Source organism: Ammodytes marinus (assembly GCF_949987685.1).
Source record: "Ammodytes marinus genome assembly, chromosome: 5".
NCBI lineage: Eukaryota > Metazoa > Chordata > Actinopteri > Uranoscopiformes > Ammodytidae > Ammodytes > Ammodytes marinus.
Genome location: NC_137234.1, coordinates 4,473,995 through 4,492,780, shown reverse-complemented (window position 1 = coordinate 4,492,780; position 18,786 = coordinate 4,473,995). Strand labels below are relative to the sequence as shown.

Genomic DNA, 18,786 nt, shown 5'->3' with positions numbered 1-18,786 from the left:
TCTTTTCTTTTTACTACACTACATACTAAAGTACAGAAGAGATTTAGAGCCACAGGAGAGAAAAAAAGTCAGATAAGGAAGTTTTTTTTTTCATTATGTCGAGAAATGTCAAGAATAAAGACGAATACTCCAAAATGCTATTGAAGTTAGTGGGGCATTTATGTATTTTCAGCATACTAAAATTGACGTGCATGTATGGGACGTCCTAAATCTTTTTCTGGCATACTAAATACACTCAACAAAAATATAAACGCAACACTTTTGTTTTTGCTCCCATTTTTCATGAGATGGACTTAAAGATCTAAAATTCATTCCAGATACACAATTGTACCATTTCTCTCAAACATTGTTCACAAATTTGTCTAAATGTGTGATAGTGAGCACTTATGCTTTGCTGAGATAATCCATCCCACCTCATAGGTGTGCCACATCAAGATGCTGATCTGACATCATGATTAGTGCACAGGTGTGCCTTAGACTGTCCACAATAAAAGGCCACCCTGAAATGTGCAGTTTTGTCTCAAAGCAAAATGCCACAGATGCCACAAGCATTGAGGGAGCGTGCAATTGGCATGCTGACAGCAGGAATGTCAACCAGATCTGTTGCTCGTGCATTGAATGTTCATTTCTCCACCATAAGCCGTCTCCAGCAACTTCGCACAGCCATTGAAGAGGAGTGGACCAACATTCCACAGGCCACAATTGACAATCTGATAAACTCTATGCGAAGAAGATGTGTTGCACTGCATGAGGCAAATGGTGGTCACACCAGATACTGACTGGTTCTGAGTCCCCAGACCCCCAATAAGGCAAAAAAAATGCACATTTCAGAGTGGCCTTTTATTGTGGACAGTCTAAGGCACACCTGTGCACTAATCATGATGTCAGATCAGCATCTTGATGTGGCCGAATTGTTCCCCATGGCGACAAAGACAAAGGCGAGGCTGGACAGTTCATCAGTTTCAGGTTTATTTCAGAGATTCCATCAGACAATACAGAGGACTTGGTAGTAGCATCGAGCAGCTGTGAGCATGGGGGCTTTCCCCCGAAGCTCCTAGTATACGCCTGTGCGTAGTCTTATATCTGTGTGTGGGGGGATCATGTGTCTTAATCTTCTACTAATAGACAGATCGTTTCATCACAACAAGTCAAACACATGTCCTTACATAGATGGTTTCGTTACTTCCCCAGTGACCCCAACCTCTAGAGTCTATCTGCTCAGCAACTCTTGGTGAATAGCTATTTAAATCCACTTCACTATAGTTAATAACATAGGCTGGGGGCGCTCCGGTAGTGGATAGAGCGCGTACCATATCAGCTCCGGCCTTCGTTGCAGTGGTCGCGGGTTCAATTCCGACCCGTGGACCTTTACTGCAGGTCATCCCCCCTCTCTCTCTCTCTCTCTCTCTCTCTGTCTCTCTGTCTCCCCATTTGAACTCTGTACTATCCAATAAAGCTGGAAAATGCCAAAATAAAATCTTAAAGAAGAAAAAAACATAGGCCTACATCAGTATACAAATGCTAAACCACCATAAGCACATTAAGCATTTTGAAACTCAAAACCTTTCTCTATCTTTGTGGCAGTTTCATTATCATGGACAGAAAGCATCGTTGACGAGCGCACACTGACAACAGAAGTTTAATGCAAGAAGTTCACAGGGACATCTATTCAGCATCCAGACATTATAAAGCTGTGATGTTATTAGTATTCATATTCTCTTACCTCTTAACATATTACTAATCTTATATAAATGCCAAAATGACATCATTACATTTGACAACATCAGCAAATATTTTGCAGGAAATAGCAATCATACTTTAGGCTTCAAAGATGCCTCACCCACTGGATTTTCAAAATAAAATAAAGGTAACAAATTAGTGATTATACTGTATGTGTCTTTTTTTTTTTTTTTTTCTTAGAGATCTACTCTCTCTCCCTGTTATATTTCTTTCAACAGAAGACCATAGGGACGGATGGCTCTTTCAACCATCCTCTGCTCCTGTTCATCGGATCCTTGGGGGACAGGAATCAGCCAGTAGTTTCCGCTGTTGTGTATCTGCCGGTACTGGGTGTTAATGCGATTCTGCAGGATGACTTGGTACCTCTTGCCATTCTTCTTGGAGACGAAAGATTTGGCGTATTTGAGAGCATGATGCATGTATGGACTGGAGTAGATCCCCCGGCCATAAACCTGACCTGGTCCGGGCTGTATAAAAAAACAAATAAGAATAATAATTTAATATATGAACCTTATACTATATAATCTTATAATATAATAATATATCTTCACTTCCGGCTTGTCGAGGGTGAACAGCTATTTACTGAGAGCAGCGGAGAATTCAGATTCTGAAAATCTCTGAAAATCTCTGGAGATGTCCAAAAAAGGCAAAAACACTGATAAGGAAGAGGACAAAGGCTTTGCCGAAGAAATGAAAAATAAAAATAGTAATGCTATTGATCACAAATTGTACTCTATAGGAATTTTCTTATACCTCAAAAAAGCATTCGACACTATTAATCATGACATCCTTCTTAATAAACTGGAGAATTATGGCATTCGAAGTTTGGCACATGACTGGGTCAGAAGTTATTTACATGACAGGAAACAATATGTGAAATTAGGGGAGTTCACATCGACATGCTTAGATATTGTTTGTGGGGTCCCTCAGGGGTCAATCTTGGGGCCGAAATTATTCCTGCTCTATATAAATGACATATGTAAAGTGTTGAAAGTCTTAAGGTTAATTTTATTTGCTGACGACACAAACATCTTCTATTCGGGGAAAGATCTGAATAATATGGTTGAGATCGTAAACATTGAATTGACTAAGTTACATGGGTGGTTAAACCGAAATAAGTTATCACTAAATTTAGAAAAAAACTAAATTCATGATGTTTGGCAGGAGAGCATCAGATGTCGCTGTAAACATCCAGGTAAATGGGATTGAAATTCAAAGGGTCAAGCAACACAAAGTCCTAGGGGTAATAATTGACGATAAATTAAGCTGGAAACCACAAGTTAGCCATCTCAGGGGCAAAATAGCCAGGAGTATTTCTATACTTTGGAAAGCACAACATTGTTTCAATCAAAAGGCCTTACTTGTATTATACTGGAGTTTAGTTTCCCCACATCTGCATTACTGTGCTGAGATATGGGGAAACACTTACAAAGGTACATTGCACCCGTTGGAGATTCTTCAAAAGAAAGCAATTAGAATTATTTACCAAGCCAATTACAGGGCACACACTAATAACTTTTTTATTGAAGGTAGAATTCTCAAATTACGTGATGTGGTAAATTACCACACAGTACAAATTATTTACAAGGCTTCAAAAAAAGCCTTCCTAACAGTTTACAAGTAATGTTTGAAGACAGAGAAGTTTCGTATGATTTAAGAAGAAAAGGTAAATTCACTGAGAAAAATATACGGACCACACTTAAATCCTTTTCGATTTCTGTAAATGGTATTAAGCTGTGGAATGGACTTGATGAAGTTGTCACAGGGAGTTGCAGTTTGCGCAATTTCAAAGCAAATTATGTTTCAAAAATTATTGAAAATTACAGACTAATAACCTGAGCACAATGTCAATGTCACTTTCATAACAATATTGTAACAAATAATACAGGCCAGCAGACAGACTTGTTTTTGAATACTTTTGCAGAAGTGTTTAGACTACCAGTTAAGAAATGGAACAGGCCACATACAAGGCCACTTCACACTTTATACACTTGGCATTGTCACAGAAAAGCTGAACTGTGCTGAACTGATCTTAAAAGCTGAAGCAATTAGATTAAAATTGACTGTGTATTGGACTGCAGCTTCTTAAAAAAATGTATGTATGTGTATGTGTATATGTATATATATATATATATGTATGTGTATGTGTATGTGTATATATATATATATATGTATGTGTATGTGTATATATATATATATATATATATATGTATGTGTATGTGTATATATATATATATATGTATGTGTATGTGTATATATATATATATAGCTATATATAAAAAAAATGTTTTTTTGTTTGTTTTATTTTTATTTTCTGTAACAGTAACTGTGTATCTGAATCCGAATTTGATGAAAATGGGGGCGGGACCTGATAAGCCTTTGGCTTCTTCCGTCTCCCTTCGGACAACACAAAGTATGATGTATGAATATTTGCAAGAGAAAATTGTGTATTGTGTGGAATTGTCCGAAAGAATAATAAATAAATAAATATATTATAATGTTTTCTTACTAGTGTTCGCTCAACCAGTAAGAAAACAATATAGAATAGAATAGAATAGAATAGAATAGAATAGAATAGAATAGAATAGAATAGAATAGAATAGAATAGAGAAACTTTGCCAGTCGATTACTGACATTTAAACAATTCATTTCTCCAAACGCTTTTACTGAACAAAATTTGGATACAGACTTTTTTATTAAAAATAAATAAAAAATTCTCTCTGTACAGGTGTTCAAAATACATTTTCGGAACGATCATTTTATAATAATAATATATTCAGACCTCGTAGAATCCAGATATGATCGCTTCAGCTCCTTTCTTGGAGGTCCCGTGGAAGGACACAGGCCACTCTCCGGGCACTGACTGGGTGGTGCGGTACGAGGTTCCCAGCCAGGCGTTTCCATCGTATTTATCCAGGACCTGAGATAAAACATTCAATCAGAAGTTAATGTCGGTCTTGATAAGTGTATGTGTTTGTGTATACGTGTGTTATTGTGTTGTTGTTGGGACTGTATGTTACTGTATCTGTTAAAAAATGACAATGAACAGAGATTCAAAAAGAAAAAAGAAAAAAAATAAGTTAATGTCAGTCTCTGCTGTTTGGCCTTTCAAAATCCAAAATGGTGGTCTGCCTGTTAGGCGTGGCCGAAAACTCAAAATTACTTTTTTATGCACTTTTTATTTTCAAGTGATCATAAACTAATTAAAATATAATTATGAATATTATATTCCATTTCTACCAATTTCATTCTGAAAAAATGCCAATATAATCTACACACTGCACCTTTAAAGGTGCAGTGTGTAGATTGCAACACTCCCTGGGTAAACCCAACCCTTTGGAATAATAACAGAAGCTACAGTGGCCTTCAAGGACAAGAACAATTCTAAATTTTAAACAATGCACCTGATGACATTCCAACTATGGCGGCACTAGGCCTTGGTCCAAAATATGCAGAAATATGGACATATATGAGACCCTTTCTAAGGAAAAAAATAATAATTAAAAAAAAAAAATTCAGCTATTATGCACTAAATAAAATGTATTTATGGATATTATAATTACTTTCTACAAAATCTGCTAGGAAATAAAACCCAAAATTCTACACACTGCAGGTTTAAGGAAAAAAAGAAAAGAAAAAAGAAGCATATTCACCTTGAGGGCAAATCTCTGCCAACCGCACGGGCGTTCATACACCTCTCCCCCTCTGCTGAAAGTCTCACAGTCTCTCAGATGAGTGAAATCATAGTCGAATCTTGGGTCAAAGAATTCGTCCTCGTCGATGATTTGGCATTTATCTTTTGGAACTTCAAAGTCCCTCTGTTGCACTTGGACCGGTGGTGAATCTTGTATCAAGGCGCTTTGGAGGTAGCAAAAGTGGGAGGTTGATCCCTGGCTGTAAAGTAAAACAAGGAGAATTCATAGCACATTAGTGGTGTCTGTCTTTCACATCTGAATTATATGTAGATTGCAAGTTCAAAACACATTCTGCGAGTGAAAAAAAAAAAAAAAGGAGACAATGCAGGTAAATAGTAGGGCTGTGTCAAAAAATCGAAATATCGATATATCGCGATACTTAGTTTCCCGATATCAGTATCGATTTTTATATCAAAATATCGATTTTTTTTAATTAATTTTTTTATGATTTTTTTTATTTTATTTTTTTTTATTTGCTTTTCATGGCTTTATTGACAGTGCAGAGATACAGATATGAAGTGGGGCAGAGAGGGAATGAAACAACCACGGGTCAGATTCAAACCCATGTCTGCTGTCAGGCCTGAGCCTCTAGGATACTGACTATTGAAGTTAGATCAGTTTTGTTTATAAACATACTTAAGATTCACTGTGTCACAAAAGCACACTGATGTGTTTTCATTTTCATTGTGTCCTGTACAGTTAGTACAAGAGTGAATTGGATTTGTTATTTTGATGTTATGGCAGCTGCAGCAGTGTTTGATAATTTGCCAAAACCAAAAAAAAGGAAGAAAAATAGTAAAGGAAGTTGTGAATGAAATAGTTTTGACTTCATTTGTCTGTACAATTATCACTATATTGTGCTGTTATGTTTGACAAGGCAACTTGTTTATGGAATATCGCAATATATCGTGATATATCAAGATACGCAATATATCGTGATATATCGTATCGTGACCAGTGTATCGTGATACGTATCGTATCGCGAAGTCCTTGACGATACCCAGCCCTAGTAAATAGTGCAAAATGTTCAGCTTAGATATCATGAAACTTTGCCATTTGATTGGTAACAGTAAGATCAACATTTTGTTGTTATCAAATCATTCTGTAATAACCTTCAGAATAGTGCTGAGAATGATTATGGAAAGTTTAAGTTTATGCAAATGCTTAAGAAGTTTACATTTTTGGTTCAAAGTATTGAAAAAAAAACTAAGGTTGCAACTTTTATATACTAGTATGAAAGAAGTCATGTTATGGAAGCAAAATAGACACAAATCTCAAATGTATTTGCCCGCAGTCAGTGTCTCTAAAGATCACTAGAGTAAAAAACATAATGAGTAATTCAGGCTTCAAGATGGACATACATTTTTCATACCACATTGTAATATCAGGAGGATATTCATCTAACCATTTATGTAGTATTACATAAATTAGTATTTATATTAGTATATATACATACAAAGCAACTCTTAAGAATGTACCTGTACCTATACCATCACAATTGGCATACAGTCCCAGTACAAAATTCCAATATAACTTATTAATGGTTACCTGTCTTCATCTCCATCCAAGACCAGGTTGATGAAGTTTGCGATGTTCAGTGGCTTCTGCTGAGGTGGTGCTCCATGGAAGTCAGCTTGGAACGCTTGACTATGAATTATCGGACCTTGTCTTTGAACAGATGTCACAGTGGCGTTGCAAATTGCTCCCAAAGCCTCTAGTGCAATGTCTCTATCCATTATCTTTAGTTTGGTGTGAGAATTTAAAATCTGTCTTCTTTGTATTGATTGACGTATTTTAATCTTGCCCCTGTAAAGCACTTTGAATGTCCGTGTGTCTGAATTGTGCTATAGAAATAAACTTGCCTTTCCTTGCCTTTGTCAGTGTTGTCTGAGATGTGTATGGTCTTCTTGCTGTGTGCCATATGCAAACGCAATGAACGAAAGCACATTTATAAGCTGACACCGCCCCAAAATTGTTTAAAAAAAAATAACTGTCAATGATGTCATCCAAAATCCCACCAAGATTTCATAATAACCGGTTTAGGGCGTGTTTGCGTAACAGGTGAAGATATCTGTTGCACAATCAATTTTTTGAGCAACACACTAATTTACACAAGTAACGTTGAGATTTGTTTTTCAGCATATCCCCTCTCAAGTTACCACACTCCAGAGGGGGTCAGAGCACAGGGTCAGCCATAGTACAGCGCCCCTGGAGCAGTTTGGGGGTTAAGTGTCTTGCTCAAGGACACAATGGTAGATATGGTGGGCAACGTAGATGTAATAGCAGCCGCCACTAGTTTTACTACCAACACCCTCCTGTCCGGTGCCGGGGATCCAACCAGAGACCTCATGGTTAGTGGGAGGAGGAACCAGAGACCTCATGGTTACTGGGAGGAGGAACCAGAGACCTCACGGCTACTGGGAGGAACCAGAGACCTCATGGTTACTGGGAGGAGGAACCAGAGACCTCATGGCTACTGGGAGGAACCAGAGACCTCATGGCTACTGGGAGGAGGAACCAGAGACCTCATGGTTACTGGTCGGCCCCTCTTACCTCCAGGCCATCCTACCAACAAAAAAATCTTCTGTTTTCTACTTTATCTTAGTGGTTGAATTGATATATTTTGAAGAATTAGAGAGAGAGCTAAAGATCACTGTCGAGCCTGAAGGCATTTGGAAAGGTAAGGGGGTGCATTTGGATTACTACAGTTTCATTAAGATGAAATAAAAAAATGCTCTTGGCGAATGTGTATGTTCTTAATTTTCCCAACGAGGCCCCGGGCACGACATGCTTAGACAACTCTGCAGCCCTGAAGATCTATTACCTGAACATGAGTCGACAATATGTTAAGAAAACCACCAACTGAAGGATGTACAGTCACAGGATTGCAACACTTTCCTGGCAGAATTACAGCCATGATCCTAAAGGCCAGGACACACCAGCCCGATAATCGCCGTCGTCAAAAAAAAAGACGAATCTGTTTGGTGTGTGCCGTGACGTCGGCCGACGTAGAGGTCGTCGGGCTTGTTTTGAGCCTGTCGGCCGCCGATTGAACATGTTCGATCGGCGGCCGACCGTCTTTCATTTGGAGCAATTTGATTGGTGGAGGGCTAGCGAATCAGTGAAGCCCGGAAGTGAGGCGGGTAGCACAAACAGCTAACAACAGCTAGCCATCGTTTTAATGTGTTTGTTCGTTTCGTTTTGAGAGTACTCACATGCATCAACCCTTGTTGACTGCTCGACACCATGCTCGACACTCTCTGCTAAAAATTGTGCTCTTATGGTCCATAAATATAAATACGTATTTCTATCTATGTTTATGCTCTAGAGAGATGTCCAATCATTTCCGGCTTTCGTATTTTTTCGGGCCACAATACAGATTAGCGCCGCCTGCTGTTGTGGAGACATTACGTCCCGCGAGCGTACGGAAAATAAACAGTCGTCTCGGTGTGTTCTTTAGCAGCGACGGGAAGCTGGAGCTTCCTGAAACGGCCGACTCCATTTTTTTTGACGACGGCGATTATCGGGCTGGTGTGTCCTGGCCTTTAAGGATCTTACAGTATCTCACAAAAGTGAGTACACCCCTCACATTTCTTCAAATATTTCATTATATCTTTCCATGGGACAACACTGAATAAATGACACTTTGATACAATGTTAAAGGCCTACTTCACCGGTTTGAATATGAAGGTGTATTGAATTCTGAGATCCTATGTAGTATAAATGTGCAAAAAAAAATTAAATCGGTTCATCCTAGCCTGAGAAAAGGCAGAAAGAGTGTTTTTTTAACCCTATATTTCTCTTTCTCGTGACATCACAGAAAGAGAAATATAGGGTTAAAAAAAACGTACTTTGTAAATATTACTGTGATGTCACAGTAAAATTGTTTAAAAAAAATAAAAATGTCAATGATGTCATCCAAAATCCCAACAAGATTTCACAATAACAGCTGTTTAGGGCGTGTTTGTGTAACTGTGACTTGTAATATCTGTTGCACAATCTATTTTTTGAGCAAATCACTAATTTACACAAGTCAAATTGAGATTTGTCTTTTCTCATCTCCCCTCTCAAGTTTTATATAACAGTGTACATGTACTGTCCCCTTAAAATAACACGACACACAGCCATTAATGACTAAACTGCTGGCAATAAAAGTGAGTACACCCCTAAGTGAGAATGTCCAAATTGGGCCCAAAGTGTCCATATATATATTGTGTTGGCATCAATATTTTCCAGCACTGCCTTAACCCTCTTGGTCATGGAGTTCACCAGAGCTTCACAGGTTGCCACTGGAATCCTCTTCCACCCATTCATGACAGCATCACGGAGCTGGTGGATATTAGAGTCCTTGCGCTCCTCCATCTCCCGTCTGAGGATGCCCCAAAGATGCTCATTAGGGTTTAGGTCTGGAGACATGCTTGGCCAAGCCATAACCTTTACCCTCAGCTTCTTTAGCAAGCCAGTGGTCATTCGGAGGTGTGTTTGGGGTTGTTATCATGTTGCAGTACTGCCCTGCGGCCCAGTTTATATGTTGTCTGAGATGTGTATGGTCTTCTTGCTGTGTGCGATATGCAAACGCGATGAACGAAAGCACATATTTATAAGCAGACGCCGCCCTATATTGTTTAAAAAAAATTAAAATGTCAATGATGTCATCCAAAATCCCAACAAGATTTCACAATAACCGCTGTTTAGGGTAACTGTGACTTGTAATATCTGTTGCACAATCTATTTTTTGAGCAAATCACTAATTTACACAAGTCAAATTGAGATTTGTCTTTTCTCATCTCCCCTCTCAAGTTTTTACACTTCCGAGGGGGTCAGAGCGCAGGGTCAGGTATAGCACAGCTATGGAGCAGTTTAGGGTTAAGTGTCTTGCTCAAGGACACAATGGAAGAGATGGTGGGCAAGGTAGATGTAATAGCAGCCACCACTAGTTTTACTACCAACACCCTCCTGTCCGGTGCCGGGGATCGAACCAGCGACCTCATGGTTACTGGGAGGAGGAACCAAAGACCTCATGGTTACTGGGAGGAGGAACCAGAGACCTCATGGCTACTGGGAGGAGGAACCAAAGACCTCATGGTTACTGGGAGGAGGAACCAGAGACCTCATGGTTACTGGGAGGAGGAACCAGAGACCTCACGGCTACTGGGAGGAACCAGAGACCTCATGGTTACTGGGAGGAGGAACCAGAGACCTCATGGCTACTGGGAGGAACCAGAGACCTCATGGCTACTGGGAGAAGGAACCAGAGACCTCATGGTTACTGGTCGGCCCCTCTTACCTCCAGGCCATCCTACCAACAAAAAAATCTTCTGTTTTCTACTTTATCTTAGTGGTTGAATTGATATATTTTGAAGAATTAGAGAGAGAGCTAAAGATCACTGTCGAGCCTGAAGGCATTTGGAAAGGTAAGGGGGTGCATTTGGATTACTACAGTTTCATTAAGATGAAATAAAAAAATGCTCTTGGCGAATGTGTATGTTCTTAATTTTCCCAACGAGGCCCCGGGCACGACATGCTTAGACAACTCTGCAGCCCTGAAGATCTATTACCTGAACATGAGTCGACAATATGTTAAGAAAACCACCAACTGAAGGATGTACAGTCACAGGATTGCAACACTTTCCTGGCAGAATTACAGCCATGATCCTAAAGGATCTTACAGTATCTCACAAAAGTGAGTACACCCCTCACATTTCTTCAAATATTTCATTATATCTTTCCATGGGACAACACTGAATAAATGACACTTTGATACAATGTTAAGTAGTCAGTGTACAGCTTATATAACAGTGTAAATTTACTGTCCCCTTAAAATAACTCGACACACAGCCATTAATGACTAAACTGCTGGCAATAAAAGTGAGTACACCCCTAAGTGAGAATGTCCAAATTGGGCCCAAAGTGTCCATATATATATTGTGTTGGCATCAATATTTTCCAGCACTCCCTTAACCCTCTTGGTCATGGAGTTCACCAGAGCTTCACAGGTTGCCACTGGAATCCTCTTCCACCCATTCATGACAGCATCACGGAGCTGGTGGATATTAGAGTCCTTGCGCTCCTCCATCTCCCGTCTGAGGATGCCCTAAAGATGCTCATTAGGGTTTAGGTCTGGAGACATGCTTGGCCAAGCCATAACCTTTACCCTCAGCTTCTTTAGCAAGCCAGTGGTCATTCAGAGGTGTGTTTGGGGTTGTTATCATGTTGCAGTACTGCCCTGCGGCCCAGTTTATCTGTTGTCTGAGATGTGTATGGTCTTCTTGCTGTGTGCGATATGCAAACGCGATGAACGAAAGCACATATTTATAAGCAGACGCCACCCTATATTGTTTAAAAAAAATTAAAATGTCAATGATGTCATCCAAAATCCCAACAAGATTTCACAATAACCGCTGTTTAGGGTATGTTTGTGTAACTGTGACTTGTAATATCTGTTGCACAATCTATTTTTTGAGCAAATCACTAATTTACACAAGTCAAATTGAGATTTGTCTTTTCTCATCTCCCCTCTCAAGTTTTTACACTTCCGAGGGGGTCAGAGCGCAGGGTCAGGCATAGCACAGCTATGGAGCAGTTTAGGGTTAAGTGTCTTGCTCAAGGACACAATGGTAGAGATGGTGGGCAACGTAGATGTAATAGCAGCCGCCACTAGTTTTACTACCAACACCCTCCTGTCCGGTGCCGGGGATCCAACCAGAGACCTCATGGTTACTGGGAGGAGGAACCAGAGACCTCATGGTTACTGGGAGGAACCAGAGACCTCATGGTTACTGGTTGACCCCTCTTACCTCCAGGCCATCCTACCAACAAAGAAATCTTCTGTTTTCTACTTTATCTTAGTGGATGAATTGATATATTTTGGAGAATTTGAGAGAGAGCTAAAGATCACTGTCGAGCCTGAAGGCATTTGGAAAGGTAAGGGGGTGCATTTGGCTTACTACAGTTTCATTAAGATGAAATAAAAAAATGCTCTTGGCGAATGTGTATGTTCTTAATTTTCCCAACGAGGCCCCGGGCACGACATGCTTAGACAACTCTGCAGCCCTGAAGATCTATTACCTGAACATGAGTCGACAATATGTTAAGAAAACCACCAACTGAAGGATGTACAGTCACAGGATTGCAACACTTTCCTGGCAGAATTACAGCCATGATCCTAAAGGATCTTACAGTATCTCACAAAAGTGAGTACACCCCTCACATTTCTTCAAATATTTCATTATATCTTTCCATGGGACAACACTGAATAAATGACACTTTGATACAATGTTAAGTAGTCAGTGTACAGCTTATATAACAGTGTACATGTACTGTCCCCTTAAAATAACTTGACACACAGCCATTAATGACTAAACTGCTGGCAATAAAAGTGAGTACACCCCTAAGTGAGAATGTCCAAATTGGGCCCAAAGTGTCCATATATATATTGTGTTGGCATCAATATTTTCCAGCACTGCCTTAACCCTCTTGGTCATGGAGTTCACCAGAGCTTCACAGGTTGCCACTGGAATCCTCTTCCACCCATTCATGACAGCATCACGGAGCTGGTGGATATTAGAGTCCTTGCGCTCCTCCATCTCCCGTCTGAGGATGCCCCAAAGATGCTCATTAGGGTTTAGGTCTGGAGACATGCTTGGCCAAGCCATAACCTTTACCCTCAGCTTCTTTAGCAAGCCAGTGGTCATTCGGAGGTGTGTTTGGGGTTGTTATCATGTTGCAGTACTGCCCTGCGGCCCAGTTTATATGTTGTCTGAGATGTGTATGGTCTTCTTGCTGTGTGCGATATGCAAACGCGATGAACGAAAGCACATATTTATAAGCAGACGCCGCCCTATATTGTTTAAAAAAAATTAAAATGTCAATGATGTCATCCAAAATCCCAACAAGATTTCACAATAACCGCTGTTTAGGGTATGTTTGTGTAACTGTGACTTGTAATATCTGTTGCACAATCTATTTTTTGAGCAAATCACTAATTTACACAAGTCAAATTGAGATTTGTCTTTTCTCATCTCCCCTCTCAAGTTGTTACACTTCCGAGGGGGTCAGAGCGCAGGGTCAGGCATAGCACAGCTATGGAGCAGTTTAGGGTTAAGTGTCTTGCTCAAGGACACAATGGTAGAGATGGTGGGCAACGTAGATGTAATAGCAGCCGCCACTAGTTTTATTACCAACACCCTCCTGTCCGGTGCCGGGGATCCAACCAGAGACCTCATGGTTACTGGGAGGAGGAACCAGAGACCTCATGGTTACTGAGAGGAGGAACCAGAGACCTCATGGTTACTGGGAGGAGGAACCAGAGACCTCATGGTTACTGGGAGGAGGAACCAGAGACCTCATGGTTACTGGTTGACCCCTCTTACCTCCAGGCCATCCTACCAACAAAAAAATCTTCTGTTTTCTACTTTATCTTAGTGGATGAATTGATATATTTTGGAGAATTTGAGAGAGAGCTAAAGATCACTGTCGAGCCTGAAGGCATTTGGAAAGGTAAGGGGGTGTATTTGGCTGACAACAGTTTAACACTCATTAAGATGAAATAAAAAATGCTCTTGGCGGAGGTGTATGTTATTAGTTTTTCCAACGAGGCCCCGGGCACGACATGCTTAGACAACTCTGCAGCCCTGAAGATCTATTACCTGAACATGAGTCAACAATATGTTAAGAAAACCACCAACTGAAGGATGTACAGTCACAGGATTGCAACACTTTCCTGGCAGAATTACAGCTACGATTCTGAAGTATTTCAGACTAAACAAAACTTGATTTTGAAGCAGAAAATATTGCTGTTAATTAAGCTACAAAGACGCCACCCTGCTGGCTTTTTCAAAATAAAGCTAAAGAAACTAAATTAATTAATTTAAAACATTTGGTCACATCTGGTTGTACAACTACATTAGATATTTTGAAAATACAGGCTCAGTTCATAGCTTTGTTTAAAAAGGACATTTTTGCAGTGTAATGGAAATGACGATTTCCTCTGATTGTTGGAACAAGATGGCTAAAATCATATAATATTTAAATAATTTCCTCACAGCCAGTAATATATCACTACATTTCTAAAAAAAACATGTTAGATTTCTAAAACTTTCAACACCAAATTTGCCTCAAGTTGAAGAATGACCCATATATACACTCAACAAAAATATAAACGCAACACTTTTGTTTTTGCTCCCATTTTTCATGAGATGGACTTAAAGATCTACAATTCATTCCAGATAAACAATTGTACCATTTCTCTCAAAAATTGTTCACAAATCTGTCTGAATGTGTGATAGTGAGCACTTCTGCTTTGCTGAGATAATCCATCCCACCTCACAGGTGTGCCACATCAAGATGCTGATCTGACATCATGATTAGTGCACAGGTGTGCCTTAGACTGTCCACAATAAAAGGCCACTCTGAAATGTGCATTTTTTTGCTTTATTGGGGGTCTGGGGACTCAGAACCAGTCAGTATCTGGTGTGACCACCATTTGCCTCATGCAGTGCAACACATCTTCTTCGCATAGAGTTTATCAGATTGTCAATTGTGGCCTGTGGAATGTTGGTCCACTCCTCTTCAATGGCTGTGCGAAGTTGCTGGAGACGGCTTATGGTGGAGAAATGAACATTCAATGCACGAGCAACAGATCTGGTTGACATTCCTGCTGTCAGCATGCCAATTGCACGCTCCCTCATCTGTGGCATTTTGCTGTGAGACAAAACTGCACATTTCAGGGTGGCCTTTTATTGTGGACAGTCTAAGGCACACCTGTGCACTAATAATGATGTCAGATCAGCATCTTGATGTGGCACACCTGTGAGGTGGGATGGATTATCTCAGCAAAGCAGAAGTGCTCACTATCACACATTTAGACAGATTTGTGAACAATGTTTGAGAGAAATGGTACAATTGTGTATCTGGAATGAATTTTAGATCTTTAAGTCCATCTCATGAAAAATGGGAGCAAAAACAAAAGTGTTGCGTTTACATTTTTGTTGAGTGTATGTATATATATATATATATATATATATATATATATATATATATATATATATATATATATATATATATATATATATATGTGTATATATGTATTAGAAATGTAGTGATATATTACTGGCTATATATATATATATATATATATATATATATATATATATATATTAGCTGGATCCCTGCTCTCACCTAATTTGCACCAGTAAGTCAGTACTACATAAGATAAGGATGATTCTGTGTAAAGCTCATTTTAATGCAAATACCATAATAGTTATGTATTTTATGTATACCAGGGGAACGACACATGTGGTGACTATTACTAATCAAAGTTGCAGAACTTGCTTGACTGGGTAGAAACTAGTTTGGAATTGTGCACTCATCAACATTACTTGTACCATTTATTAGTGATAAACAACAGTGCGTGCATGGCTGAACAGTCATGTGTGCTCAACCCCAACCTCATTCACTGCCACTTGTCCAAGTGAGCTCACTTACTGTATCTTACCTCGTGTACTAATACGCCACCTGGTGTTTGAAATATTAACAACAACCCATATTTATTGAAATGGTTGCAGCACACATTTGTGGAATAGAGTTTGAGATTACTCACTGAAGGAAACATTATTTACCTGTATTTTCATCCATCATTTAGGTTTAAAAAACACACTGGGCCTTGTCACTGTCACATGCTTTTTTTAAGCAAGAGAGGAAGGAACCGCAAACTACTACTATGATGTAAGAAGGGCTTTATAACAATATATCTATAAAAGAAAGAAAAACAACAAGTTATTGGGGTCAATTGGTAAAAAATATACATTTATGTCTTTGGCCAGTTTTCACAAAAAAGAGAAATTGTATCAGAGAGGTTGCACCTGTAGAACATTTGATTTGATACTTAAAATTTTGAGTTGTACACCCTGAGATTTTCAAACAATAACAGTTGTGCGATCTAATTCTCCGTCATATGGATAGCAAGCAAAAAAGTCTGTCAAAATGTTGATTCAAAGATTAAACAGTGTTAAAACTGTTTGAAAAACTTGGTACAACTTTTACTTTTTGGAATTGTCAATATTTAGAACTCAAAACTTGAATGTGTTCATTTTGGTTTATTAAATGTACGGCTTATTTGGAAAACTGAACACAGTAAGAAATAAGTTTAATGCAAGAGGTTCACAGAGACATCCATTCAGCATGCAAACATTATAAAGCTCTGATATTCATTTGACATATTCTTATATAAATGCCAGATAGACATCCGTACATATTTCTCAACATCAGAGAATACTTTGCAGGAAATAGCAACAGATAGGGATGGATGATCCATAAGTACATAACATTGGAGGCTAAGTGAGGGCCGGCAGTTAGCTGTCACTCAAGAGACCGCGCCCCTAATTATTCATACATTTTAACCTCCAATAGAATAAAAACTAGCCTGGTCCAAAAGAATTGACCCCCAGTGTTGTCATGGAGATATGACCTAAACATACAGACTAGAATGTTTTTTTTTAACCAGGCCGTAAATAGGTTTAATTATGCTGTGAAAAACGGACTGTTTATCATGGGAGTCTATGAGAAATTGCTCTGTTCTGATACCTGCCCTTAGTGGCCACTCGGTGAACTGCATTTTTTGCCACTTCTGCATTGGATGCTGGTAGAACTTGCTGTGGTTGGTCAACAGGCAGTAAAAATGTTGAACAATAAAATGGACTAACAGTAAGAGTAAGTAAAAAACATCACTAAAAAGTGAATACGTGAATAATTTTTTTTTATGAAATCTCTCTCTCTCCCTGTTAGATTTCTTTCAGCAGAAGACCATAAGGACGGATGGCCCTTTCAACCACCTTCTGCTCTTCCTCATCTGATCCTTGGGGGACGGGAATCAGCCAGTAGTTTCCGCTGTAGTGTTTCTGCCGGTACTGGGTGTTGATGCGATTCTGCAGGATGACTTGGTACCTCTTGCCATTCTTCTTGGAGACGAAAGATTTGGCGTATTGGATCGCATCCTTCATGTATGGAGTGGAGTAAATCCCCCGGCCATAAACCTGACCTGATCCGGGCTGTGAAAAACAAGTAAGAATTAGCGTTCGCTCAACCAGTAAGAAAACCATAACATGTCATACTAACAAGCAGCACGTATCTTTGTATTCTGATGATGCTTTCCTTATGTTTCCTTTGTTACTGCGGTCGTTAGCCTGAACCAAATAACCCCCTGAATCAAACCATCTGTCTTTGTAATTAAAATGACATTAACATTAATAAACACTTTAAAATGTACCTTAATAGAGTATTGTCTTTAATGTTGGCACAGGTGAATCAGGTAAAATGTATAACTTATAGATATCATAATGAAACTTTGCCATTTAATTACTGACATAAAAATAATACATTTTCCCTAATGTTTTCAATGAAACTATTTTGGATAAAGACTTTATTTATTTATTTTATAAATACAAGAAAATACTATGTACAGGTATTAAAAGTGGATTTACAGTAAGATAATTTTATAATAATAATAAATACATAATCAGACCTTGTAGAATCCAGAGATGATCCCGTCAGCTCCTTTCTTGGAGGTCCCGTGGAAGGACACAGGCCATTCTCCGGGCACTGACTGGGTGGTGCGGTAACGGGTTCCCAGCCAGGCGTTTCCATCGTATTTATCCAGAACCTGAAACATTCACATGCAACATCAGAAGTTAATGTCAGTCTCTGCTGTTTGGCCTTTCAAAATCCAAAATGGTGGTCTTCCTGTTAGGCGTGGCCAAAAACTCAAAATGACTTTTGTATGCAACTTTTATCTTAAAGTGATTATACACTTATTAAAATATACTTATACATATTATATTCCATTTCTACCAAGTCTGTACACACTGCACCTTTAAAGTATATAAAAAAAGCATATTCACCTTGAGGGCAAAACGCTGCCAACCACATGGGCGTTCGTACACCTCTCCCCCTCTGTGGTAAGTCTCTGTGTCTCTCAGATGACTGAAATCATAGTCGAATCTTGGGTCAAAGAATTCGTTCTCGTCAATGATGTGATTTCTTTCTCCTTGAATTTGAAAGTCCCTCTGTTGCACTTGGAGCCGTGCTGCACCTGGTATCAAGGAACTTTGGAGGCAGCAAAAGTGGGAGGTTGATCCCTGGCTGTAAAGTAAAACAAGGAGAATTCATAGGACATTAGTGGTGTCTCTGTGCATGATTTTAAATCTGAATTATAAGTAGATTGCAAGTTCAAAAGAAATTATTTTTCTTAAAAAAGACGAGACAGGAGAATAGGGAAGAATTTCAACTTAGATATCATGAAACTTTGCTATTTTAACTTACATTAAAAGGATTATTTTTTGTTTTACAATGTATG

The 18,786-nt window shown here is 39.1% G+C and overlaps 2 protein-coding genes across 2 annotated transcripts in view; both read right to left on the bottom strand.

Moving 5' to 3' along the window:
• aass (aminoadipate-semialdehyde synthase) overlaps positions 1 to 18,786 on the bottom strand; it is a 519,315-nt gene that overhangs the window by 75,480 nt on the left and 425,049 nt on the right. The gene's annotated exons all lie outside the window — the stretch shown is intronic.
• Positions 957 to 7,351, bottom strand: LOC307251282 (uncharacterized protein). The gene is made up of 4 exons (XM_080028604.1): positions 6,984 to 7,351; positions 5,394 to 5,634; positions 4,523 to 4,660; positions 957 to 2,207 (listed from the first exon to the last, which is right to left on the bottom strand). Exons 1-4 carry the CDS (start codon positions 7,169 to 7,171, stop codon positions 1,941 to 1,943), a joined length of 834 nt encoding a protein of 277 aa, XP_079884730.1. The 5' UTR covers positions 7,172 to 7,351; the 3' UTR covers positions 957 to 1,940.